Here is a 27,851-nt window from a genome sequence, read left to right as displayed (position 1 = left end):
ACTTTTTGCTATAATAAATATCCTCCAAAAGTATATAAAAAAGCAAATTTCTTTCTCAGTTTAGGCCGATATGTATTCTTCTACATATTTTTGGTAAAAAAAAATCGCAATAAGCCTATATTGATTGGTTTGCACAAAAGTTATAGCGTCTGCAAAATAGGGGATAGTTTTATGGCATTTTTATTATTTTTTTTATTATTAGTAATGGCGGCGATCTACGATTTTTATCATGACTATGACATTATGGCAGACACATCAGACACATTTAACACTATTTTGGGACCACTGTCATTTGTTCAGCGATCAGTGCTATAAAAATGCACTGCTTACTGTGTAAATGACACTGGCAGGGAAGGGGTTAAACACTAGGGGGCGATCAAGGGGTTAAGTGTGTCCTAGGGAGTGAATCTAACTGTGGGGGGGATGGGCTACCACTGACATGACAGCGATCACTGCTCCCAAAGACAGGGAGCAGTAGATCTCTGTCATGTTGCTAGGCAGAACAGGGAAATGCCTTGTTTACATATGGGTACAGCGTCGCACGACTGCGCAATTGTCAGTTTAAATAACGCAGTGCCGTATCACAAAAAATGGCCTGGTCATTAAGGGGGCAAATCCTTCTGGGGCTTAGTGGTTTAATTGCAAAAGATTGCATTCGAAAAAGCTCCATAGCTGTTAACTCCCTCTTACTCCAACAGGAAATACCGTGCTGGTTACCACCACCAAAAGGGTAATGTTAAATATCTAACCTTTTTTAGTTCCTGTTCATTTTGTGAATTGGACTTGCTTACTGCACGATTTTTTGCGATATTTACCGCCATTTTTTTTTTTTTACTTTCGTTGTTTACTGTTATTTTTATGAATTGGACTTTGTTTACCGCATGCAAGAATTTATGCAAACGAGTAACGTGATACCCTTATTGCATGCGGTAATGTTTAGTGAATCGACCCCTTATAGTTATAAAAAGAAAAATACAGGAACAAAATGTGTATAAACCATCAACATTCATATTCTTTTTCTCTATGCAGGCTGAATTTGTTTCTCTAAAATTGTATTGCAGTAAACACCGTGATGAGCTTTAGTGATATGGACAACTTCCTGTTGGTTCTCTTCGTCTCTTTTTTACTGGGTGAGTTTTCAAGCAATCTTAATTGTATTAAATGTATTTTTTTTCTTTTTATAAACCACCGCTAGGATGAGCTATAAGAAATAGTATGGGGGCTTTTTTTTTATATTCTGGGCTACTTTTCAATCATATAGTCCAGGGGTGTCCAACCTTTTGACCTTTCTGGGCGAAGAGGAAGAAGAGGACGGGCCACACATAGAATAAGGAGAGCTGATGAGCAGAAAAAGTCAAGCAGATCACAAGTCAACGATCACTGATATAGATAATATATATTATGATTGTGCTACAGATCTATGGAAAAGGAGGTGCTGCCCACATCCCAAAACGACCACATGATAACGACTCCGAACACACCTCAAAGACGACCACTGCTTTGCTAAAGAAGCTGAGGATAAAGGTGATGGACTGGCCAAGCATGTCCCCATGCCTAAACCCTATTGAGCATCCATGGGGCATCCTCAAACAGAAGGTAGAGGGGGCATCCTCAAACAGAAGGTGGAGGAGCGTCTCTAACATCCACCAGCTCTGTGATGTCGTCATGGAGGAGTGGAAGAAGACTCCAGTGGAAACCTGTGAAGCTCTGGTGAACTCCATGCCCAAGAGGGTTAAGGCAGTGCTGGAAAATAATGGCGGCCACACAAAATATTGACACTTTGGTGCCAATTTGGACATTTTCACTTGGGGGTGTACTCACTTTTGTTGCCAGTGGTTAATGGCTGTGTTGAGTTATTTTGAGGGGACAGCAAATTTACACTGTTATACAAGCTGTACACTCACTACTTTACATTGTAGCAAAGTGTAATTTCTTCAGTGTTGTCACATGAAAAGATATAATAAAATATTCACAAAAATGTGAGGGGTGTACTCACTTTTGTGAGATACTGTACATGTGTTTCCTTTTGATATCTCACCTGTATAATTTTTATGCATCCAACTTTGACTTTTAACGTTATATTTCTTAACTTTTAACTTTTCTAATAAATATATGAATATATTTCAAATACATTTTGATTATCAACGAGTTTCGGCCTTTTAAAGTCCCATAAAGGAAATTGTTCTATTTCCTAACTGATATAGATAATGTACCTGGCTGATTATTAAAACTTCATTTTTTTGTAATTTTTTTTATTATAAAAGTAAAAGATAGTAACATAAAGGACATTGTTCTTGATGAACTAACACATCAGTATCTGGTTCGATGGATGTAGTAGGAATTCTTAATGAATTCTCAAGGTGCCCCTCAGATATTTTGGTTCTAATTTCGCACTTCATCTTTAGGGATGAGCTGAACACCCCCCTGTTCGGTTCGCACCAGAACATGCCAACAGGAAAAAAGTTCGTTCGAACACGTGAACACCATTAAAGTCTATGGGACACGAACATGAATAATCAAAAGTGCTAATTTTAAAGGCTTATATGCAAGTTATTGTCATAAAAAGTGTTTGGGGACCTGGGTCCTGCCCCAGGGGACATGGAGGATCAATGCAAAAAAAAGTTTTAAAAACGGCCGTTTTTTCAGGAGCAGTGATTTTAATAATGCTTAAAGTCAAACAATAAAAGTGTAATATCCCTTTAAATTTCGTAGCTGGGGGGTGTCTATAGTATGCCTGTAAAGGGGCGCATGTTTCCCGTGTTTAGAACAGTCTGACAGCAAAATGACATTTAAAAGGAAAAAAGCCATTTAAAACTACTCGCGGCTATTGCATTGCCGGTCCGACAATACACATAGAAGTTCATTGATAAAAATGGCATGGGAATTCCCCACAGGGAAACCCCAGCCAAAATTTTTTAAAAAATGACGTGGGGGTCCCCCTAAATTCCATACCAGACCCTTCAGGTCTGGTACGGATTTTAAGGGGAACCCCGCGCCAAAAAAAAAAAAAAAACGGCATCCATACCAGACCCTTATCCGAGTACGCAACCTGGCAGGCCGCAGGAAAAGAGGGGGGACAAGAGAGCGCCCCCCCTCCTGAACCGTACCAGGCCACATGCCCTCAACATTGGGAGGGTGCTTTGGGGTAGCCCCCCAAAACACCTTGTCCCCATGTTGATGAGGATAAGGGCCTCATCCCCACAACCCTGGCCGGTGGTTGTGGGGGTCTGCGGCGGGGGGCTTATCGGAATCTGGAAGCCCCCTTTAACAAGGGGACCCCAGATCCCGGCCCCCCCCCCTGTGTGAAATGGTAAGGGGGTACTTACCCCTACCATTTCACTAAAAAACTGTCAAAAATGTTAAAAATGACAAGAGACAGTTTTTGACAATTCCTTTATTTAAATGCTTCTTCTTTCTTCTTTCTTCTATCTATGAAGAAGAAGATGAAGAAGATGAAGAGAAGAGCGGGAGCCTCCCCCCATGCCATGGGTGCGGAGCGGCCCGAGGAGAAGAAGATAGAAGACGCCGCGGAGGAGATGCTGGACGAGAACGCCGGAGGAAGAACCAGAAGAGCCAGAAGAACCAGAAGAAGAAGATGAAGGAAGAAAGAAGAAGCATTTAAAGAAGAAGCATTCGAATTTGCCGCGAACACCCCAAATTGTTCGCTGTTCGGCGAACTTGCGAACAGCCCATGTTCGAGTTGAACATGAGTTAGATTTGAACTCGAAGCTCATCCCTATTCATGTTCTTCGACCTTGAAAATAGTTGCTCACAAATATAAGTGCTGCTGAAAACTGATGACATGAATAGGGCACGATTGTGAAGAGTGGGATATTTTTCTTTGGGAAGATAAAGCTTATGAAAGTCCACTTAAGAGACACTGTCAATTTTTTCTTTGGCAAAGTGTAAACACATTTTTACAAAAAGTAAAAAAAAAAATTTGAGCTCTGCCACCGCCCACCAGGGGGTGGGCGGCGCCGCAGCTCAATTGTTATTGGCAGCCACCCGGCTATTTTATCCCATTATCTTTAGTAATGGCGGCGGAGAGAGTCTCCACTGCTGGGAATGCCTGATGTAAGGAAAGGGGGGGCTCTATTGGGGGATGCCTGGTGTAAGGGGGGACTCTGCTGCAATGTCTGATGTAAGGGGGGACTTCGCTGCAATGTCTGATGTAAGGGGGGACTCCGCTGGCAACGTCTGATGTAAGGGGGGACTCCGCTGGCAATGTCTGATGTAAGGGGCACTCCGCTGGCAATGTCTGATGTAAGGGGGGACTCCGCTGCAATGCCTGATGTAAGGGGGGAATCCGCTGCAATGTCTGATGTAAGGGGGGACTCCGCTGCAATGTCTGATATAAGGGGGGACTCCGCTGGCAATGTCTGATGTAAGGGGGGACTCCGCTGGCAATGTCTGATGTAAGGGGGGACTCCGCTGCAATGTCTGATATAAGGGGGGACTCCGCTGCAATGTCTGATGTAAGGGGGGACTTCGCTGCAATGTCTGATGTAAGGGGGGACTCCGCTGGCAACGTCTGATGTAAGGGGGGACTCCGCTGGCAATGTCTGATGTAAGGGGCACTCCGCTGGCAATGTCTGATGTAAGGGGGGACTCCGCTGCAATGCCTGATGTAAGGGGGGAATCCGCTGCAATGTCTGATGTAAGGGGGGACTCCGCTGCAATGTCTGATATAAGGGGGGACTCCGCTGGCAATGTCTGATGTAAGGGGGGACTCCGCTGGCAATGTCTGATGTAAGGGGGGACGCCGCTGGCAATGTCTGATGTAAGGGGGGACTCCGCTGGCAATGTCTGATGTAAGGGGGGACTCTGCTGAAATGTCTGATGTAAGGGAGGACTCCGCTGGCAATGCCTGATGTAACGGGGGACTCCGCTGGCAATGTCTGATGTAAGGGGGGACTCCGCTGGCAATGCCTGATGTAACGGGGGACTCCGCTGGCAATGTCTGATGTAAGGGGGGACTCCGCTGGCAATGTCTGATGTAAGGGGGGACTCCGCTGCATTGCCTGATGTAAGGGGGGACTCTGCTGCAATGTCTGATGTAAGGGGGGACTCTGCTGCAATGTCTGATGTAAGGGGGGACTCCGCTGGCAATGTCTGATGTAAGGGGGGACTCCGCTGCAATGTCTGATGTAAGGGGGGACTCCGCTGGCAATGTCTGATGTAAGGGGGGACTCCGCTGCAATGTCTGATGTAAGGGGGGACTCCGCTGGCAATGTCTGATGTAAGGGGGGACTCCGCTGGCAATGTCTGATGTAAGGGGGGACTCTGCTCCAATGTCTGATGTGGGGGGGGCGCCGCTGGCAATGTCTGATGTAAGGGGGGAATCCGCTGCAATGCCTGATGTAAGGGGGGACACCGCTGCAATGTCTGATGTAAGGGGGGAATCCGCTGCAATGTCTGATGTAAGGGGGAATCCGCTGCAATGTCTGATGTAAGGGGGGACTCCGCTGCAATGTCTGATGTAAGGGGGGAATCCGCTGCAATGCCTGATGTAAGGGGGGACACCGCTGCAATGTCTGATGTAAGGGGGGAATCCGCTGCAATGTCTGATGTAAGGGGGAATCCGCTGCAATGTCTGATGTAAGGGGGGACTCCGCTGCAATGTCTGATGTAAGGGGGGAATCCGCTGCAATGCCTGATGTAAGGGGGGACACCGCTGCAATGTCTGATGTAAGGGGGGACTCCGCTGCAATGTCTGATGTAAGGGGGAATCCGCTGCAATGTCTGATGTAAGGGGGGACTCCGCTGGCAATGTCTGATGGAAGGGAGGACTCTGCTGGCAATGTCTGATGTAAGGGAGGACTCTGGTGGGAATGCCTGATGTAAGGGGGGACTCCGCTGGCAATGTCTGATGTAAGGGAGGACTCTGGTGGGAATGCCTGATGTAAGGGGGGACTCCACTGCAATGTCTGATGTAAGGGGGGAATCCGCTGCAATGACTGATGTAAGGGGGGACTCCGCTGGCAATGTCTGATGGAAGGGAGGACTCTGCTGGCAATGCCTGATGTAAGGGGGGACTCCGCTGGGGACACCTGATGGCATCTGGTGGCAGGCGACGTGGCAGGTGACACGCTCAGGGCTTCCACTGATTCAGCATTATGGTGAGTTAAATGATTTCATTCTATATTACAATGTAATAATAGAAATAATGCACTTCAATCATCCTGACACCATAACAATGATGGTGCCGGGATGATTGAAGATCCAACACCAGGTGTTTGAAGTATCTTTATCTGCTGATTGTTAAACTTTATGGAATACACATATTTCTACTGTTGTGTAGGATCTGGGCCTGCTGTCACTCCATCCCTCTTTCTTTCTCTCTTTCTTTCTTTCTCCCTCCATCCCTCATTCATCTCATACTACACCTCTTCTGAACCACGCCCGTTTAAGGCACGCCCACTATGCCGCTCAAACCACGCCCATTACAGCATGTTTCTATTACGGTATGCCCGCCTACAAAAGAATGCCACGACCCCTAATTATAGCAAGGCTCAGCCTACATGCAAAAAAGTGTCCCGAATTATTTTTTTTGCAATGTTGGTAACTATGCATATGGGATCCAGTCTGTCAGTAGCATTAACACAGCAGTCCTTGTTTGTCAGAGTTCCTCCTGCAACATAGTTGTATGACCTATTGATCCGGCCGTTAAGTCTGTTATTTTCCAGCTTCATTTAAGCAAGGTTTGCTTAACCGCCTGCTGACTGTATAACATAGATATATGGCAGCAAGGCGTCTCTGCTGTGCAGAATCATGTACCTAGTATGGGATCCTGCACTTCAGGGTTTGGGCCGCATGTGCGTTCCACCGGCGACCCACTATCGTGATTAGACACAGTGGGAGCTGATCAGTGGGTCCGGTGGACTTGATGCCCGCCGGGACCAGATGATCGTTCGGGTCACATGTAGAACGGCACTCTGCCTATGTAAACAAGGCAGATTGCCATTCGGTCAGTAGGGAAGGTATTGATCCCTTGTTCTTGCAAAGCAGGATCATGGATCTATGCCTTCCACTAGTAAAACCACCTCCCACACAGTGACCAAGCACTGGCTATGAAAATTATATAAGACAGCGCTAGCGGCCTATATCAAGCAATATACATCCTAATAAACAGTGCCTATTGTATCAATGTTAAGAGAAAACAAAAAACATAAAATCTAAAAGTTCTCAGGTGCCTCAGTGAAAAGTGTAATGGTGCTCCAAAACTTTTGAATCGGTGAAGTGGCTCCCCCTTTGGTGTCCCCACTCACCAAAATTATTGGATCCTCAGATTCGCAGTCTGGGATCAAAAAGGCATTGATCAAATGATCTGGGGATATACTGGATGGCTCCTCAGTAAAATCTTGCAGGGAGACGTTTTAAGACAGGAAGGATATACCCCACTCCATAGATGGGGAAACAGAGAGAGAGAACTCAGTGAAATAACGTTTGGCATCAATTATCAAGCACATTCAATGCGCAACTTACAGGATTTTTGGCAAAAACCGGCATCAGTAAGAAAATCAGCCGAGTTCGCTGCTGAATGGCGTGCGTTCCAAGGAGACAGAAATTTGCCTCAATGGTTTAACAGGAACCGGAAGTACATTGACGCGTTTCGCCCCTCCTCCAGGGCATCATCAAGGACATGGCTAGGCACACAGTTAACCCTTTGACTGTCACTGATGTTAACCCCTTCTCAGCCAATGCCTTTAGTACAGTGACAGTGCATATTATAGCACTCAGTTAGTGCCTGATTTGTCCGCTGTCCACTATAAGTCGCTGATCGCCGCCACTACTAGTAAAAAAATAAAAATAAATAAAAATTCCATAAATATATCCGATAGTTTGTAGACCCTAAAACTTTTGTGCAAACCAAACAATATACACGTATTGGGATTATTTTTTTAGCAAAAACATGTAGCAGAATACATAATGGTCTAAATTGATGAATAAATTAGATTTTTTTACATATTTTTTATTGGATATGTTTTGCAGCAGAAAGTAAAAAATATTGTTATTTTTTTTCAAAATTGTGGGTCTTTTCTATGTTTATAGAGCAAAAAATAAAAACCGCAGAGGTGATCAAATACCACCAAAAGAAAGCTCTATTTGTGGTAAAAAAAGACATACATTTTATTTGGGTACAGCGTTGCATGACCGTACAATTGTCAGTTAAAGTAACGCAGTGCCGTATCGCAAAAAATGGTCTGGTCCATGAAGGGGGGTAAATCTTCCGGAGCTGAAGTGGTTAATACATAAGGACCCCCTCCCCATATTAGTATTGGCCATAAAATAAAATAAAAAATCTAAGGGGGAAAAGTTAGTAACTATTCTCTCCTCACCCCTGCTTGGGTCACCTAAGTGAGGGTGACAACTTGATTCTTACAGCAAGATTGTAGGGAGTGCCCGGTATCCCAGTTGTTGAGATATAATGCTCCCGCTCAGCATTCCTGGGGATCTTGCAGGAAGGATAAGGAGGTCGTCCCCTGGAGTACAGTCCCCAGATGTAAGGTATATTTTCCCCACATTAACTTTAATGCCCCAATTTATTATGGGGTTGTGGGCCCTGATGTATGAGTAATGATAATAATGTAATGATTGAGCAGCTGAATGATGTGAAAGCTACAGTTTTTCTTAAACAACATTTCTTAATCTTTTTTTCAGATACTACTTGTGGAGTTGATCATTCCAAAATGACAGTAATTGTACAACGTGATATTAGTGTGCAGAGAGGACTATGTGTGTACATTCCATGCAGATTTACTGTGGAGTCTGGATCTACATCAGCGCAGGCCTATGGAATCTGGTACAAGGGCGATTCAAAAGGAGAAGTTGTCTCTTCTCAAAACCCTTCTGAGGCTCGTCCACAAAATCCGGGACGGATCTTCTTTACAGGAGACGCGACAAAGTTGGACTGCTCTATGTCTATAAATGATGTTCAGTTTAGTGATGGTGATAAACCTTATTTATTTAGACTTCAAGATGATGGAGGAAAAAAGTACAACTATGTAAATCACATGATCCAATTAACTGTTACTGGTGAGTTCAGCTATTACAATGAAAACATTATTATCAAAAACAATGAACCTGTATTTTTGATTTTCTATTTGGATTTGCTATAGCTCCCTTAATGAGGAGATCTTATAGAGGTGTTGTCAGGGCCAGCGCTAGCAATAGGCGGGTCAGGCGGCTGCCTAGGGCGCCAGGGTAAGGGGGCGGCAAAATCCGGATCTCCAGCCACTCGCTGGGGATTCAGATTATTAAAATACCTCCAGGACTGACCTTTTTTAAATACATGGCGCCAGCCACCAGGCTAGGGGGTGGTTGGAAGACATCCCGGATCCCCAGCCTGCAGGAACAGATATATGTGTGGGGGGGAACAGACATGAAGGGAGGTACAGAGGAGGAACAGATATATGTGTGTGTGTGTGTGGGGGGGGGGAACAGACATGAAGGGAGGTACAGAGGAGGAACAGATATATGTGTGTGTGTGTGTGGGGGGGGGGGACAGACATGAAGGGAGGTACAGAGGGGGAACAGATATATGTGTGGGGGGGGGGAACAGACATGAAGGGGGGTACAGAGGGGGAACAGATATATGTGTGGGGGGGAACAGACATGAAGGGGGGTACAGAGGGGGAACAGATATATGTGTGGGGGGGGAACAGACATGAAGGGAGGTACAGAGGGGGAACAGATATATGTGTGGGGGGGGGAACAGACATGAAGGGGGGTACAGAGGGGGAACAGATATATGTGTGGGGGGGGAACAGACATGAAGGGAGGTACAGAGGGGGAACAGATATATGTGTGGGGGGGAACAGACATGAAGAGGGGTACAGAGGGGGAACAGATATATGTGTGGGGGGGAACAGACATGAAGGGAGGTACAGAGGGGGAACAGATATATGTGTGGGGGGGGACAGACATGCAGGGGGTTACAGAGGGGGAACAGATATATGTGTGGGGGGGAACAGACATGAAGGGAGGTACAGAGGGGGAACAGATATATGTGTGGGGGGGAACAGACATGAAGGGGGGTACAGAGGGGGAACAGATATATGTGTGGGGGGGAACAGACATGAAGGGGGTACAGAGGGGGAACAGATATATGTGTGGGGGGGAACAGACATGAAGGGAGGTACAGAGGGGGAACAGATATATGTGTGGGGGGGGACAGACATGCAGGGGGTTACAGAGGGGGAACAGATATATGTGTGGGGGGGGAACAGACATGAAGGGAGGTACAGAGGGGGAACAGATATATGTGTGGGGGGGAACAGACATGAAGGGAGGTACAGAGGGGGAACAGATATATGTGTGGGGGGGACAGACATGCAGGGGGTTACAGAGGGGGAACAGATATATGTGTGGGGGGGTAACAGACATGAAGGGGGGTACAGAGGGGGAACAGATATATGTGTGGGGGGTAACAGACATGCAGGGGGTTACAGAGGGGGAACAGACATGCAAGGGGGTACAGAGGGGGAACAGATATATGTGGGGGGGGGGGGGACAGACATGCAGGGGGTACAGAGGGGAAACAGATATATGTGTGTGTGGGGGGGTACAGACATGCAGGCGGGTACAGAAGAGAACAGACATGCAGGGGGGTACAGAGGAGGAACAGACATGCAGGGTGGTACAGAGGAGGAACAGATATATGTGCGGAGGGGACGGATGTGCAGGGGGGAACAGAGGGGGAACAGATATATGTGCAGGGGGGACAAATGTGCAGGGGGGTACAGAGGGGGAACGGAAGTTGCGGGAAGTACAGATGGGGAGGGAGCAAGCTGGTGCCATCCACTCTTTGTCTTCGGGCCGGGTCCAGAGGCACAGGTGCAGGCCTGTGGACCATGGCTGAAGAAATAGGTGAAGAGGTGCCGCAAAAATCTCAGTGAGGGGCGGAGCCAATTGGGAGGCGGGCGGCAAAATGAGGTTATGCCTAGGGTGTCAAAAATCCTTGCACCAGCCCTGGGTGTTGTATGGGCAACTATACACTTTCACAGTTGAGAAGAAGGCTATAAAGGTTTGAAGACTATTTTATTACAGATTCCTATGTCTCTCTGGGAATTTTTTTTTTTTTCGTTACAGGTATGTTTGAAATTTTGACGTCTTTAATTATATAAATGATGTTCAGTTGATATTGATAAACAGTTTTTCAAACTTTAGGGTGATGTACGTAGCTACATCTTGAATTACAAGATTCAGTTATTACTGGTGAGTTATTATTAGTAAGCAAAAGAGATTATCAAATTAAATGTTTTCCTTTTTACAATTTCCTGGTCTATTATTTGCTCTCTGTGATCTCTAGAGAGCCTCTTCCGCTCTCCCGACACCCACTAATCTCTACATATGTAAGTACCTGTTGGGTGATCTGGGGATAGCTGGATGCCAACTCCCATGAGGGGAACACTAGCCATACTTTAGACTCCACCCTCGGGGAAATGGATCATAACAAGGTAAGGGGTCTATTTCTATGCCCCATGTTAGCTTGTGATTAGGGGTCTTTACTAGGGATGAGCTGAATGTACCTAGGCTCAGTTGGAGGCATGTGGATTACTAAACTTAGGGTGCTGAATCTAAACCCAATAAAAGAATACAGGAGTTGAATGTTAACCGCTTGCTGACCAGCCGCCACCATTATACTGCGTCAGGTCTGCGCAATCCCGTGAGCTGTCGTAGCTATACGTCAGCTTGCGGGATCGGGATAGCAGGCGTGTGCACACCAGGGGTGCCGATGCTCGTGGCCGACGGTTGCGATGACCGCTGGCCAGGGGAGTTGCTAGGTCTGCAAAAGATCTGGGGCTAGAGCCCATAGTAGCGGTCACCAACCTTTTTGCATGCCTGCGGGGGAGGGGGGGGGGACCAGTGGTAAGCAATTTTTAACAGGCGATGGCTGGTGTTGCCACGTCTCCTGCCACCATGTGCAGATTGTCACTTGCCACATCTCTTGCCACCATTTGCAGATTGTCATTTGCCACATCTCTTGCCACCATTTGCAGATTGTCACTTGCCACGTCACCGGCCACCAGGTGTGGGTTGTCACTTGCCAACTGATGTGGATTGTCATTTGCCATGCCAGCCAGTGCCACCAAATGTGCATTGACGCTGCATTGGTGGCAGGCTGACAGCACTGGTCCATTTAGTGAGAGCAGGAGAGCGGTGATGCGGGGCGGGCAGTGAGGGATGATGTCATCCGCACCTCCGACATTGAAGCAAGGGGGTCTGGCTGCAAAGTGGAGCTCCACGATGACCGTGCTGTGAGGGCGGAAGAGCGACGATTTGTGGCGGACAGTGAGAGATTATGTCATCTCTCTGCTGCTCGCCACACCTCGCTCCCAAATTGAAGAGGCCCGGCTATGAAGAGCTCGCTTCTTTCCTCTCCTCCGCCTCTCTCATGCAGCCAGCCTGCCTGCCACAGCAGCCGCAGCCCACTGGTTAGGCAGGGACCCTGTGGGAAGAGACTCGGGGCTATGGCCCCAATAGCCACCCCCTAGCAATACCCCTGCTGCTGGCCATGAGCAATCGTGAGCACGAGAGACAGAACAGGGACGTGTGCGTGTAAACACTCAACCCATTTTTGTTCTGAGAGGAGTGACAGATTGCGTGTTCCTATTAGCTAAGAACCACGATCTGTCATTTCCTCTAGGTCAGTCCCCTCCCCCTTCAAGTTGGAAACACACACAGGGAACACAATTAACCCCTTGATCGCCCCCTAGTGTTAACCCCTTCCCTGCCAGTGACATTTTTACAGTAATCAATGCATTTTTATAGCACTGATCGCTGTATAAATGCCAATGGTCCAAAAAATGTGTCAAGTGTCTGATGTGTCCGCCATAATGTCGCAGTTCCGATAAAAATCGCAGATCGCCGCCATTACTAGTAAAAACAATAATAATAATAAAAATGCTATAAATCTTTCCCCTATTTTGTAGACATTATAACTTTTGCGCAAACCAATCTATATCAGCTTTTTGCGATTTTTTTTAACCAAAAATATATCGAAGAATACATATCGGCCTTAACTGAAAAAAAATGTGCTTTTTAAAAAAAAAATGGGGATATTTATTATAGCAAAAAGTACAAAATATTGTGTTTTTTCAAAATTGTTGCTCTTTTTTTGTTTATAGCGCAAAAAATAAAAACCGATGCGGGGATCAAATACCACCAAAAGAAAGCTCTATTTGTGGGAAGAAAAGGACGTCAATTTTGTTTGGGTGCAACATGTCAGTTAAAGTAACACAGTGCCGAATCACAAAAAAAATGGCCCGTTCATTCAGCAGCCAGATCTTCCGGGGCTGAAGTGGGTTAAAAAACAGTCATGACCGCAGTCTAGTCTAATAAGAGGAATTGTTAAACAAATGTCATGGGGGGCTTGCCCCTGTCCTTGGGAATCTTTACCACAGGATTTTTTTCTTCTAAATTCCGTTTAGTGGTGGACAGCGACTTTTACAATACTTTAAGGGAAACATTAAATTGGTACTAAAAAAAATATATTCCTAATTCAAGAAAGTCCCCTTCTATTGCTCTCAGCCTCCTCTCTTTTTCTCTTCTGAGATAGACTATGGACTATGGGATTTGTAGTGTTTATAAAGCAGATTACAGAGCTATTAACCACTTGCTTACAGGGCACTTAAACCCCCTCCTATCCAGACCAATTTTCAGCTTTCAGCACTGACGCACTTTGAATGACAATTGCGCGGTCATACAACACTGTACCCAAATTACATTTTTATCATTTTTTCACCACAAATAGAGCTTTTTTTGTTGGTATTTGATCACCTCTGCGATTTTTACTTTTTGTTAAAAAAATGTAAAAAACTAAATTTAAAAAAAAAAAATATTTTTATTTTTTTATATTTTGTTATAAAAAATTTAAAACAGGTCATTTTTCTCCTTCATTGATGTACGCTGATGAGGCGGCAGTGATGGGCACTGATGGGTGGCAGTGATGGGCACTGATGGGTGGCAGTGATGGGCAGCACTGCCAGGTGGCACTGATTGGCACTACAGGTGGGCATTGATAGGTGGCACTTGTTGGCATTGATAGGTGGCACTTGTTGGCATTGATAGGTGGCACTGTGGGCACTGTTAGGTGGCACTTTTAGATGGCACTGATGAGGCAGATGTGCCTCTTCCACTTGGGGACCGATGTCCCTGACATCCGATCCGGTGATCGGCTTTTTTTTCTACTCACGCTGTCAGTGTGAGTAAAAAAAAAAACGATTACCGATCTTTTGTTTACATCATGTGATCAGCTGTCATTGGCTGATAGCTGATCACATGGTAAGGGGCCGGGACCAGCCCCTTACACGGATCGGTGATCAGCCGAGTCTCAGTGACTCAGTGATCACAACGCGCTCTTCAGGGCGCGCGCAGGGAGCGTGCACAGGGGAGGCTGTCATATGACGGCTTCCCGGGAATGCAGGTCCCCGCTGTGGCCGTCATTCGGCTATAGCGCGGATAGCAGGTGGTTAAAGCGGAGTTCCACCCAAAAGTGTAACTTCCGCTAATCTGATCCCCCCCAAAAGGTGCCAAAGGTGGCCAGTACCTGTTTTTCATAGGTACCCTGCCCCCACTCCTGTCGGACCTCGCAGCGGCGAAGTACGTCTGAAGTCCCGCCCCCTCCTTCCTCCTCCTTCGATAACTGCTGGGTCAGTAAGAGTGCAGCATGCTGAGCGCATGCGCAGTAGGGACCCGGCTGTGAAGCCGCGAGGTTCCCTTACCGATAATGGCGTCAGCAGCACCCGGCAGCCAATGGAAACATCGGCCGGGGTGCCAACATCCCCGGATTCCAGGACAGGTAAGTGTCCTAATATTAAAAGTCAGCAGCTACAGTATGTGTAGCTGCTGACTTTTACTTTTTTGAGGGGGAGGCCGGAACACCGCTTTAAGTAGTAGATGTATATGGCTTATTTGTGAAAAATAAGGATAATGTTTAGTATCACTTTAATATTGCAAAATTCCTTTAAATAATATACCTGGGTTATGTCCTGAACCTCTTGTAAAATGGTACATAAGTACGATGTATACAACCTACTACAGCAAAAGTAACATTTACAAAGAAATACAAATGCTGTTTAACCCCCTCCAGTCTGGGCCTTTTCTGGTATGTTTTTGTTCACATGTAACAATCAGTAATTTTTGCTAGAAAATGACTAAGCACCCTCTAACATTATATATTTTTTAAAGCAGAGGCCCTAGGAAATAAAATGGTGGGTTTTGCAATTTTTTATGTCCCACGGTATTTGCACAGTGGTTCTTCAAACACAATTTCTGTAGAAAAAAAAGACTTTTTTTTTATTTAAAATGTAAAAAAATACAACCCATAACCCAATTTTTGTAAAGTATAAAAAATGATGTTACAGCGTAAATCTTACTATCCATAGGCAATGCTTTAAAAGCCTTTACAGGTTACGACTTTACAGAGGAGGTCTGGTGTGAGAATTACTGCCCATGATCTGACGTTCACGGTGATACCTCACATGTGTGAGACGACCGCTGTTTGCATACGTGTAGGACCAAAGCGTGTGTTCGCCTTTTCGTGTGCGAGCACGGGAGGATAGTGGCAATATACTTTTTTTTTTATATTATTAATGTATTTTATTTTTTACACTTTTGCTTTCATTTTTTATTTTTTTTATCACTTTTATTGCTATCACAAGGAATGTAAACATCCTTGTGACAGCAATAGGTACGCGACAGGTACTCTTTATGGAGGGATCTGGGGTTTATAAAACCTCAAATCCCTCCTCTGCACCAAAATCCATGTTTTTGAATGCTTTTGATTTTTTAAAACATGGCGCCGATTGTTTAGAGTAAACCAGAAGTGATGTCCTGTCATCACTTCCAGGCTACTATTATGAACAGCCAATCATTTGCTTGCCTGGCCGGCCAGTTGGCGGATGCTCAGGTCTCCTGCTGGGACTGGAGAACCTGAGAAAGCCGTGGATGGTTGGGGGGGCACCCCCTCTCGCCGCTTGCAAAAGCAATCTAGCGGCTATTTAGCCATTTACACCAGGGTAATGCCTGCAGCTGCAAGCATCATCCTGGTATCACCACCGAAAGTCCAGTGACATACGTGTACATCGCTGGATGGGAAGTGGTTAACTATTTGCTGACTGCCTTCCACATATATACTGCGGCAAGGTGGTTTGGCTCCGCAAACAGACGTACCTGTAGATCGGTCTGTGCATATGGTGCTGCAGGTGCACGTGCAGTGGGAGCTCACGCGTGGGTCCTGCGTACTCAATGTCTGGTGAAGAGAGGCAGAACGGGGATCTGCCTATGTAAACAAAGCGGATCCTCGTTCTGACAGGGGAGGACAGAGAGATCAACTGTTCCCAGTGATCAGGAACAACGATCTCTCTCTACTCCCTGTCATTCCATCCCCCTGACAGTTAGAAACACCTCCCTAGAGAACACTTAACCCCTTGATCGCCCCCTAGTGTTAACCCCCTTTCCTGCCAGTGCAATTTATACAGTGACAGTGCATTTTTCTAGCACTGTATTAGTGTCACTGGGCACCAAAAGTGTCACTTAGTGTCAGATTTGTCCGCCGCAGTCCCACTAAAAATCACTGATCGCCGTCATTACTAGTAAAAACAATTAAAAAAATAAAAAGTCCATAAATCCCAATCAATATACGCTTATTGGGATTTTTTACCAAAAATATGTAGAAGAATACATATTGGCCTAAACCGATGAAGAAATTTTTTTTTTTTTTTGGATATGTATTATAGCAGAAAGTAAAAAAATAAAAACTGCAGAGGTGATCCAATACCACTAAAAGAAAGCTCTATTTGTGGGAAAAAAATTTTGTTTGGGTACAGCACCGCACGACCGCGCAATTGTCAGTTAAAGCGACGCAGTGCCGTATCACAAAAAAAAAAAATGGCCTGGTCATTAGGGGGGCAAATCCTTCCGAGGCTGAAGTGGTTAACTTGTTGCCACCCGCATAACACATATATGCAAAAGGGTGGACTTTAACATCCACATGCCAAACATATGCGTCTGGGGGTGGCAGAGGTTTCTGTGTTGAGAGATTGAGCCCACTGCACACTAACAGCATAGAGACTTAACTGTCAAAGACAGCTCTCCTGATTTGGAGCCGGCAGGTCCAAATCCTGATCATGTGATCACAGTGATAGCCAATCACATTGGTCACATGATTAAGTAGATCTTCCCACCTTCTGGGTGTAATAGAGCAGATAAAGGGACACCTGGGCAGACAAGAAGGGGATAATTGTGGACTCCTTACTTCTGTAAACAAAGAGGCCAGGTGATCTACTGTGGAAAATATTATACTGATTAAAAACAAGAGTAATAAAATGTGAAGTCCTTAATGAAAAAAAGGTATAAGAAAGGGTACAGCTAGAGTGTTACGTTCACCTAATAGGTTCCTTTATTTTTAATTTAGAACTGACGGATAAACCAGTGATTATCACCCCGGTGACACCGTTATTGGCTGATAAGGAGGTGACATTGACCTGTGAAAGTCCTGGAAGATGTAATGGCTCTGCTCCTCTGATAACCTGGAATAGACGAGGAGTACAGGGGACAAGTATCACCCATACCACCATCCATCCAGATGGCAGCAAGACATACTACTCCAATATCACATTCACTCCATCCAAGCAAGACCACCTGTCATCCTTAACTTGTATTGTGAACTTCCGAGCAAGTTCTGCATCAACCCAAGACCAGATCATTTTAAATGTTGAATGTAAGTACGGTACTTTTTTTATTTATCTTGCCATTTAATCTGTCAGGATTCAGAAACAATTGTTTTGTTTGTTTTTTTTGTTAAAAGAAAAAGGGATAAAATTAGATATTTACAATTTTAGGCTCTGTGCACACTAGCGTTTTTCATAAGCTCAAAAAAAGCTAGAAAAAAATGCTGGATGAAAAAATGCTGATAAATTACATTTTTTGTCCCAGCTTCTAGTAGCATTTTAGTAGCTTTCAGAATCATTTAGAAGCTTTTAGGAGCATTAGCATTTTATTAGCGTTTTTGCAGTACATGAAAAAAAAAAATGTTAGTATAATTTTAGTAACTTTTAGAAGCAGTTAAAGCGGAAGTTCCCCCCCAAAAAAATGTTTTAAAAGTCAGCAGCTACAAATACTGCAGCTACTGGCTTTTAAAATAAGGACACTCACCTGTCCAGGGAGCCCCGTGATGCCAGCAGCCGAAGCCGATCAATCGCTTGTCTCTCAGCTGCTGCCATCCTCTGTGAGGGAATCAGGAAGTGAAGTGTTGTGGCTTCACTTCCCGGTTCCCTACTGCGCATGCGCAGTGTGCAATCTGGATGGTCCCTGCTGTCTCTGGGACCCGTGTGCTTCCCAGCGGGAGGGGGGCGGGAAGAGGCGGGAGTCTATGCCCATAAGTGGGTGCAAATACCTGTATTATACAGGTATCTGCACCCCCCTGAAAGGTGCCAAATGTAACACCGGAGGGGGGGGGATAACGAAAAGCGGAGGTTCCATTTTTGTGTGAACCTCCGCTTTAAGAGCATTTAAAAGCAGTTAGGAGCATTCAGCATTTTTTTCTGCTGGGAAAAACGCTCCAAGAAACGCTACAAAAACAATTTTTTTTCTACTCCTGGACACCAAAGCTCCAAAAATGCTAATAGCCTAAAGCAGTGATGGTGAACCTTGGCACCCCAGATGTTTTGGAACTACATTTCCCATGGTGCTCAACTACACTGCAGAGTGCATGAGCATCATGGGAAATGTAGTTCCAAAACATCTGGAGTGCCAAGGTTCTCCATCACTGGCCTAAAGTAATGTGCATGGACACATAGGATAACACTAGTTAGCTTTCAGGAGCTTAAAAAAATGCTAGTGTGCATGGGGCCTTAAAGCGGAGTTCCTTCTGATAGCCTATCACCATTTGACTACAAGTGGTCTACATAGTCACGCATGTTTGTATGACAGGATCGGTTAACAAAGTGTAAATGATTCAATCATCTCTATGGTGCATGGAAAATTGTTTGGAAAATCGTTTGGTTGTTTTAATCCCTAACTCATTTAACTTTTCTCCCTACCTTTGGTTTTTGTTTTGTTCTATCTTCATAATAGCGTTGTCACATACAGTGCCTGAGCACATAACCAATTTACAGTAGCAAGTTCCAGGATTGACACGTGTTGTGCAACTGATTATCATCTATTGTGTTTTTTCATTGTCTCACTTTGTCTTGGTGATTACTACGTGGAGCAAATGATGGCAATGCTGGTTGTTTGTCTTATGTTGTGTTATCTTTCAAAATTGTTCAATAAGAATTATTAGAACATAAATCGGAGTTCCACCCAAAAGTGGAAGCTCCGCTTATTTGCTCCCTCCCCTCCGGTGCCACATTTGGCACCTTTCAGGGGGGAAGGGAATGGGGGCCTGTTTCAGACAGGTCCTTCTTCCCCACCCCTGGAGACGGCGCCTAAAGGCTTCACTGCCGGTTGTCCTTAGTGAGGATGGTGGCAGCAGCACCAGACAGCCTATCCGAAGATCGGCTGGGACGCCAACATCGCGGACTCCCTGGAGAGGTAAGTGTCCATATATTAAATGCCAGCAGCTACAGTATTTGTAGCTGCTGACTTTTATTTATTTTTTTCCCAGGCTGGAACACCTCTTTAATGAGTGTCCTCTACCTGGGTAGTGTAAAGTACTGTCTCTAGTTATCGGACAATAGCTTAAAGCAGGGCTCAAAATTTCAAGTCTTGAACTACTAGCCAGGCCTTAGGGGCTACTCGCCACCAGTTGCTCCACCCACTACCCTGCCCCGCCCCTAATTCTGCCCCTAAACATGCCTTCGTAAATATCTCATGAAATTACACTGTTCAATATTTTATGCAGAATTAAGTTACAAAAATAAATACTAACAACAACTTTATCAGTGCCCATCAGTGCCCAGGAATGCAGTCTATCAGTGCCCATCAGTGCAGCCCTATCAGTGTCTCCTCACCAGTTTCCATCAATGCAGCCTCACCAGCGCCCATCAATGCAGCCTGATCAGTGCCCCTCAATGCAGCCTCACCAGTGCCCATCAACTCAGCCTCATCGGACAGGAAAATGTGGTAGGTTAGCCGGCTGGTTAGTAAGTTGAGAAAGGAATTTCTGATTTTTTTTCTCCTCCCCTAGTACACCTCTACCTCCAACACCTCCTTCAGTACACCTCTACCTCCAACGCCTCCCCCAGTACACCTCTACCTCTAATGTCTCCCCCAGTACACCTCTACCCCCAATGCCTCCCCCAGTCCTCCAATGCATCCCCCTAGCACACCTCTACCTCTAATTCCTCTTCCCAGCATATCTCTGCCTCCTTACTCCCCCCTCCCAGCACACCTGTGCTTTTAATGACCCCCCAACACACCTTGTCTTCCAACCTCCCCTCTCCAGTGCACCTATGCCTATAATCCCCCCCCCCAAATCCAGCGTATCTATGCTTTCAATTTCCCCCCAATCCATCATACCTATGCCTTAAATTCCGCCCCCTCCCCCCAATCCATCATACCTATGCCTCCAGATCCACCCCCCTCCCCATCATACCTATGCCTCCAAATCCACCCCCCTCCCCCCAAATCTATCAAACCTATGCCTCCAATTTCACCCCCCCCCATCCATTATACCTATTCCTCCAATTCTGCCCCCCTCCCCCCTATCTATCATACAGTATGATAGATTGGGGAGGGGGTGGAATTGGAAGCAAATGTGTGATAGAGTGGGGGGGTGGAGTGGAATTGGAGGCTTAGGTATGATTCAGACCTATGCCTTTAATTCCACAATAAAAAATCTTTTACACCTATTGAAAGCCTGCAATGTGAGCCTAATCAGGGCGGGGATGTGCGGCAGGAGGGGGGTGGAGGGGCAGTCCCAGGCGGCTGTTTGACTCCTATTGAAATGGCCACGCTGTGAGCCTGTGTGCGGCCGGGGGCACTGGCTATATATTCCCGGGACAGCACAGACCCGCAACACTCGCAATACTCATTTTTTCACTAGCAAAATGAAAGCAGGCGAGTGAAATTTTGAGGGCTGACTTAAAGCATCCTAATGACGTCCATGAATTCAAGCAAGATTGTCACTACTGCTTCTTCAAAAGGCCAACTTAGATGCTCCACAGGACTTTCTGCAGTATTTATTAGTAGGGATCAGTGAATCAATTGGGGGGGTGGACTGGGTCATGGATCTGAATTGATCACTGGAGATGGATGCCCTGTGACTCATGAATGTCCAACAAGTGAACCTACTGATTGCTATGTACACATGTTGCAATTAGACATGTGCAATTAGTTTCATACTGAATTAGTTTTTCGTCAAAATTCGACAAATTTGTTCATTCGTAAATATTCAAATTAATTAAAACACAAATTTGTAAATTCTAAAATTCAGAAATTCGTAAATCCAAAACTTCAAAAATCCGAACATCTTTAAATGTCAAAGGTCTCAATTCCCCTCAATTAGGCTTTGACCCCTAAGTGGGTCAAAGCCTTCTAGTCCTTTGCCTCTCTAAAGATAGGAATTGTAGCCGTCCAGGAAACTCATTTTGCTGCACGGTTATACCCACAGGTATTCTTGGCCTCTGCAAACACTAAGCACCGGAGGGGTATTGTTAACCTTCCATCATTTAATACCCTTCATACCTCATGCCGAGATCAAGGACCCAGAGGGTTGCTATAAGATTATACAGTAGTTGTTCTACTTCAAGACATTAAGGTAACATTGTTCTCATATTATGCACCTAATGACAACCCGAATCCCTTCTTGTCCTGCTTCAAGTAGTCCAGACTCACCGCAAGGGGACTCTCTCTGATTCTCTGCGGTGACTCTAACCAAGACCTGCAAACACATTTAGACAAATCCCCTTATGCACCTGAAGCGCATTCCTCCTCTCTATCTTTCCGTAAATTATTACAACAGGCCTCCCTCTTCAACACTTGGAGGGAATGTAACCGACTGAAAAAGTCACGTGTCGAGTGACGCAACGCGTAGGAGGAGTCAGAGATGTAAAGCATTGAGGCTGGTCAGCAGCTCGTTGCGAACGGTGTGAGGACTCACCGCGCCCCAAGCGGCTGATTGTTTTTTCCATCCAGGCACTAATTATCCAGGCTTATGTGAGTGTACCTAGTGAAGTGCTTCTATTTTAAAGTAATCATTTATTGCGCAATGATGTCTCTTCTTTTTTTATATATCTGTGGTAACTGAGAACATTCATCCGGAGGCCTCTCATACTATACAGCAATATTAGGGAAATTTGTGAACAGACCTAACTTTGGCACATATGGGAGTGTGCTCAATAGTACACATCAGTGCAATGCATACTTTCTACAATTCAGAACAGCTATCAACATACAGCTCCAAATTATAATCTAATCATAAGAGGATATTTTCTTAAATAGTAGTGATATTGGATGATATACATAGTAATCATATTTATTCATTATTACAGGTGGTAACCTGTGGTTTATTCACTCTGTGGAGCATATTATTATATATTCAGTGGCTATAGTGTTTCTGACCTGACCACGCTTATATTTATTTATTTTTTATTTTTTATAATTTAATTGTCAGGTAGAGGGATTGATGTATTCCCCACCTGTGCACTGGTTTTTAGATTGACTGGAAGGTTAATATTAGCGCAACACATTGTTTCATTTGTTATTTTGCATAGGTGTCTGAACACTTTTAAGTTTTGCAGCTCTTATTATTTGGTTGTCTCCCAGTCACTAATTGGATATCTTTCCCAGTTATCAGCAATGTTTTTGTTTCACTCAATTCCATTTCAGCACTTTAGTACTTTTTGAACCTACTAAAACGTAATTACACCTTTTACGCTTACCCCCCACAAATCCTTTTTGAGAATTGACCATATTCTTCTTTCGGTGGCGTCTTCCCCCATTCTGCTTGGATCTCACATCCAACCGATTCCTTGGTCTGACCATTCTGCAGTAATTACTTCTATATTGTCTTTGATCCCGCAATCTAGGGACAGGACCTGGTGTATGAATGAGGCCCAATTGACTAATAAGTCATACTGCTTTGACATTCAATTTTCCTTAAAGGACTATCCCCTGCACAATGCCACACCTGATATATTGCTGGTTCTTTAGTGGGAGGCTCATAAACCTGTCATTACAATGACTTGTATTCGGGTCTCCTCACAGATTAATTGTGATAAACAAATCTCTATTGCAGCAGCTTGAGGCCGAGTATCATGACCTCTTTCTTCATTTCCAATCCCACCCCTCGAACCAGAACAAACTTCTTCTGGATAAATCCAAAATTGAGCTAGACTTACTATTAGCTGAGTCAGCTGAAAATGCTCTTCGTAGGTCTCATCACACAGTTTACACCAAGGCTAATAAACCAGATACTTTCCTAGCTCTTCACCTCCGCCGAACGGAGCAGATTCATAAAGCCAATTAGACTCCAACTCTCAAAAGATTTATAGGAAATAGAAAAGTCCTGGATTGCCATACTCCATCAAAAAAGCATCTTTATTGGGTATATAAAATCCAAAAACGCAGACAGGTAACAGAAGTGGACACAACGGGGATCAAATCTCTAATGCGTTTCACATCCAAAGATGCTTACTCATAGCTGATCTGATAAGTGAACCAACAGTGTATATATAACAAAAAAGAGGGAGGGAAAAAGAGTGAAAAAAAAAAAAATCCAATCCGTAACAACAGGTAATTAGATGAACACACCTGATACACAATTGGAGCTAAATTCCTAAAAAACAAATAAGGTGCACACAATGGATTAATCATAGTATGACATGGTTGGAAAACAAGTGACAAAAAATAAACCTATATTAAAGTGGAGTTCCACCCACTTTTACAACTCTTCAGCATCCCTCACTAAACTGTGCACTGTAAACAAATTGGATATTTTTTTATTTTTTTTCTCAGCACCTACTGTATATCTGCTGTATTCATTTTTCACTTCCTCCTCCCTGGCCGTGGCCCATCGCATCATTTCCTGTTTGCAATGCCTTCTGGGAAGGGGCGGCAACTTCCTCTGACACTGCCGTTGCTATGGAAACCTGAAACCTATTACACTGCTTGTGCTGCACTGAGCATGTGCGAGAACTGCAAGAATGAAATCCAGGAAGAAATACAGTCTGGCTTCAGATGCCCACACATGGCCACGGCCTGCTGTAAGTTTATAAATTAACAAACTACTGCTATAAACTAACAAAACAGACCTTAGTTTACAGACTAACTTTACTAGAATACATTAAGCTTGTGTATTATAGGGGTATTTTTATTTAAAGAGAACACCACTTTAAGTTTACAAAAATATGACTATGAAAACCCATTATGATAAATAGGAATATAGCAAAAAAACAAACAGAAATGCATATAATTCCGAAGCATAACCAATATCAATTATAGCACAAATCAGCAAAGAAGTGTGTGCGTAATGCCCAAAGAAAAAGTAAAAGTCATACACGCCACAAACATCCTAGGCTGTCATAATGTTACAGTATATATAAAACATATAGAGCATGAGATGTGAGTGGCACTAAAACATCTTCCTGTGGCTAATAAAGAAAAATAATTATATGCAAATCAGATAAAGAATATAGTGAATGAAAAAGGTAAAAAATATAATTATGAAATAATACTGCATGTAAAAATATATGTGTATACTGTTAAAACTATTCTATCTGAAAGGTTTGTTATCTCGAATACACTGTCATTTCTAGAATGCAAAATAACATTTGTGTAATTAAAGGCATTTGCAGCAACTGATAAGAAGAAAAAAATGCAAATGACGAGTGTAGAGACAGCCGGTCCTCTAGCTACAATGTTAAAGTCCACAGTGAAAAAAAACAAAAATGAGATTATAGAGATATTGCTATTGAAACCTGAAACTAAGAAACAATACTGGGACACAGCATGAAATCAGTTGCCCTTTCTTCGCTATCTGTCATGTATCTGACACTCTGGCACTCTCGTTAACTATGAATATCAGTATACATGAAGGCCCCTTTCACACTGGGGTGGTGGGGGCGTCGGCGGTAAAACAGCGCTATATTTAGCGCTGTTTTACCGTCGTTTTTGCGGCTGTATTCGGCCGCTAGCGGTGCGGTTTTAACCCCCACTGGCGGACGAAAAAGGGTTAAAACCGCTCGCATAGCGTGGCTATAGCCGCGGTATTGCCGCGGTATAGCCGCGCTGCTCCATTGATTTCAATGGGCAGGAGCGGTTTAGGAGCGGTGAATACACCGCTCCTTCACCGCTCCAAAGATGCGGCTTGCAGGAGTTTTTTTCTTCTCCTGCCAGCGCACTGCTTCAGTGTGAAAGCCCTCGGGCTTTCACACTGAACAAACAGCAGCGGCTGTTTTGGGTCGGTTTGCAGGCGGTATTTTTAGCGCAAAAATGCCTGCAAACCGCCCCAGTGTGAAAGGGGTCGAAGGGTAACTGATTTTATGCTGTGTCCCAGTATTGTTTCTTAGTTTCAGGTTTAAATAGCAACATCTTATGCAGACCATACACGGTCGAATTTCGAACAAATTTTCTTTTCAAAATCAGAATGTTCGTTTTTTTGTGATCCGATGGTGCCATCATTGATTTTCGAAATTCGGCCGACCAAGCCTTCAATTTCACCGCATGTTGCTACAGAAAAGAATTTTTGTGGCTGGGAATCTTCTTTTCTCTCCGTAAATTATCTTTTCTTATTACATTTCTCGCACGATTCTCCCATCATTGATTAGAAAATCGTTTGTTTTTCTAAAAATTTCCAACATGTCCGATTCCTAAAATTTGATTGCCGGACGAAAATCGGCCGTTGTTGCAGCCCACTAATGGTGCGAAATTCATACGAAAATTCTTTCATACGATTTTCAAAAGAAAATTCTTACGAAATTCGAACCGTGTATGGCCGGCATAAGTCTTTCCTCTGTTTATCTTTACTGTGGGTTGCAAGCCGTTTTTTCTGTAGAGTGACATAATATATTTTTATCTGCAGCAAATAAGTGAGACACTAGTCCCATTATACACACACACACATATATATATATATATATATATAAATGTTCCTTAAAGTGGGGTTCCACCCAGGGGGTCCATTAAAAAAAAAATAAATAAATAAAAGTCAGCAGCTACAAATACTGCAGCTGCTGACTTTTAATTGGACACTTACCTGTCCCTGGGTCCAGCGATGCGTGGGATCAAAGCCCCGCTCGTCCCCCCCCTCCACTCGTTGGCGCCGGCATTTCAACTGTGGGCACCGGGCTGTGGCTTCACAGCCTGGCACCCACTGCGCATGCGTGAGCGGCGCCGCACGCCGTGATTGACGCTCAATCACCTGGGACCTGTAATGGGTCCCAGATGATTGACAGGAGGGAGGGAACAGAGTGGAGCCCTTCCTGTGCCGAGGCAGAAGTGATGTCACCAGCCCAGGCAAAGGAAGAGGCAGACTACGAGGGACCACCTAGCAACAGGCATTTAGAGGTAAGTAAAAAAAAAAAAAAAATATCCAAATGTTTTTTTGTTTTTTTGTTTTGAATTTTTCAGGTATGTTTGTTTTTATGAGTGGAACCCCACTTTAAGAGAGCTCTCTTTTTCTACCAGCGACATAAATTTTGCCTGCAGCGAAAGAAGTGAGACTCTCGTGTCTTCATGTATACTGATATTCATAGTAAACGAGAGTGCCAGTGTCAGATACATGACAGACAGCGAAGAAAGGGCAACTGATTTCATGTTGTGTCCCAGTATTGTTTCTTAGTTTCAGGTTTCAATAGCAATATCTCTATAATCTCGTTCTTGTTTATTTTCACTGTGGACTTTAACATTGTAGCTAGAGGACCGGTGTCTTGCCGAATAAGTTCCTTCGGCGGATAAGTTCCCCCCCTGTACTGCACAGGCGCAGCGCCTGCGCAGTACGAACTCCTGACAGCCGCCGGAGATAGAGAAGCTCTAGATCGACAATCAGCTGTACACGGCGCCTGCGCTCTGGGACCAGGTTCCTTCCCCACCATCCAAGTGGACCTAGAGGGGGAATCTAAAAGAGCCGAGCGAAGCGAGGCCGTGCCCGAAGCGTGGCGAGCGAAGCGAGCCCGCGAGGGGCCCTCTTTCAGCCGCCGTGTACAGCTGATTTTCAGTTATTCCGCTTCGGCTATTTCCGCCGGATCCTACTGCGCAGGCGGGGGAACTTATCAGTCGAGCGGAACTTTCTCGGCAGAACACCGGGTGTCTCTACACTCCTCATTTTTTTCTTCTTATCAGTTGCTGCAAATGCCTCCAATTACACAAATGTTATTTTGCATTCTAGAAATGACAGTGTATTCGAGATAACAAACCTTTCAGATAGAATAGTTTTAACAGTATACACATATATTTTTACATGCAGTATTATTTCATTATTATATTTTTTACCTTTTTCATTCACTATATTGTTTATCTGATTTGCATATAATTATTTTTCTTTATTAGCCACACGAAGATGTTTTAGTGCCACTCACATCTCATGCTCTATATGTTTTATATATAACATTATAACAGCCTAGGATGTTTGTGGCGTGTATGACTTTTACTTTTTCTTTGGGCATTACGCACACACTTCTTTGCTGATTTGTGCTATAATTGATATTGGTTATGCTTCGGAATTATATGCATTTCTGTTTGTTTTTTTGCTATATTCCTATTTATCATAATGGGTTTTCATAGTCATGTTTTTGTAAACTTAATATAGGTTTATTTTTTGTCACTTGTTTTCCAACCATGTCATACTATGATTAATCTATTGTGTGCACCTTATTTGTTTTTTAGGAATTTAGCTCCAATTGTGTATCAGGTGTGTTCATCTAATTACCTGTTGTTACGGATTGGATGTTTCACTCTTTTTACCT

The 27,851-nt window shown here is 44.4% G+C and overlaps 1 protein-coding gene across 1 annotated transcript in view; it reads left to right on the top strand.

Annotated features, from left to right (window-relative positions):
- Positions 1-27,851, top strand: part of LOC141109815 (sialic acid-binding Ig-like lectin 10) — a 52,110-nt gene that overhangs the window by 2,950 nt on the left and 21,309 nt on the right. The window contains exons 2-4 of the mRNA XM_073601081.1: positions 1,030-1,130; positions 8,662-9,036; positions 17,420-17,725. Of these exons, the coding sequence (XP_073457182.1) occupies positions 1,073-1,130; positions 8,662-9,036; positions 17,420-17,725 (739 nt within the window). The 5' untranslated portion in view covers positions 1,030-1,072. The remainder of the gene's footprint in view (positions 1-1,029; positions 1,131-8,661; positions 9,037-17,419; positions 17,726-27,851) is intronic.

Source organism: Aquarana catesbeiana, linkage group LG10, assembly GCF_042186555.1.
Source record: "Aquarana catesbeiana isolate 2022-GZ linkage group LG10, ASM4218655v1, whole genome shotgun sequence".
NCBI lineage: Eukaryota > Metazoa > Chordata > Amphibia > Anura > Ranidae > Aquarana > Aquarana catesbeiana.
This window is presented reverse-complemented; position numbering and strand designations above follow the sequence as displayed.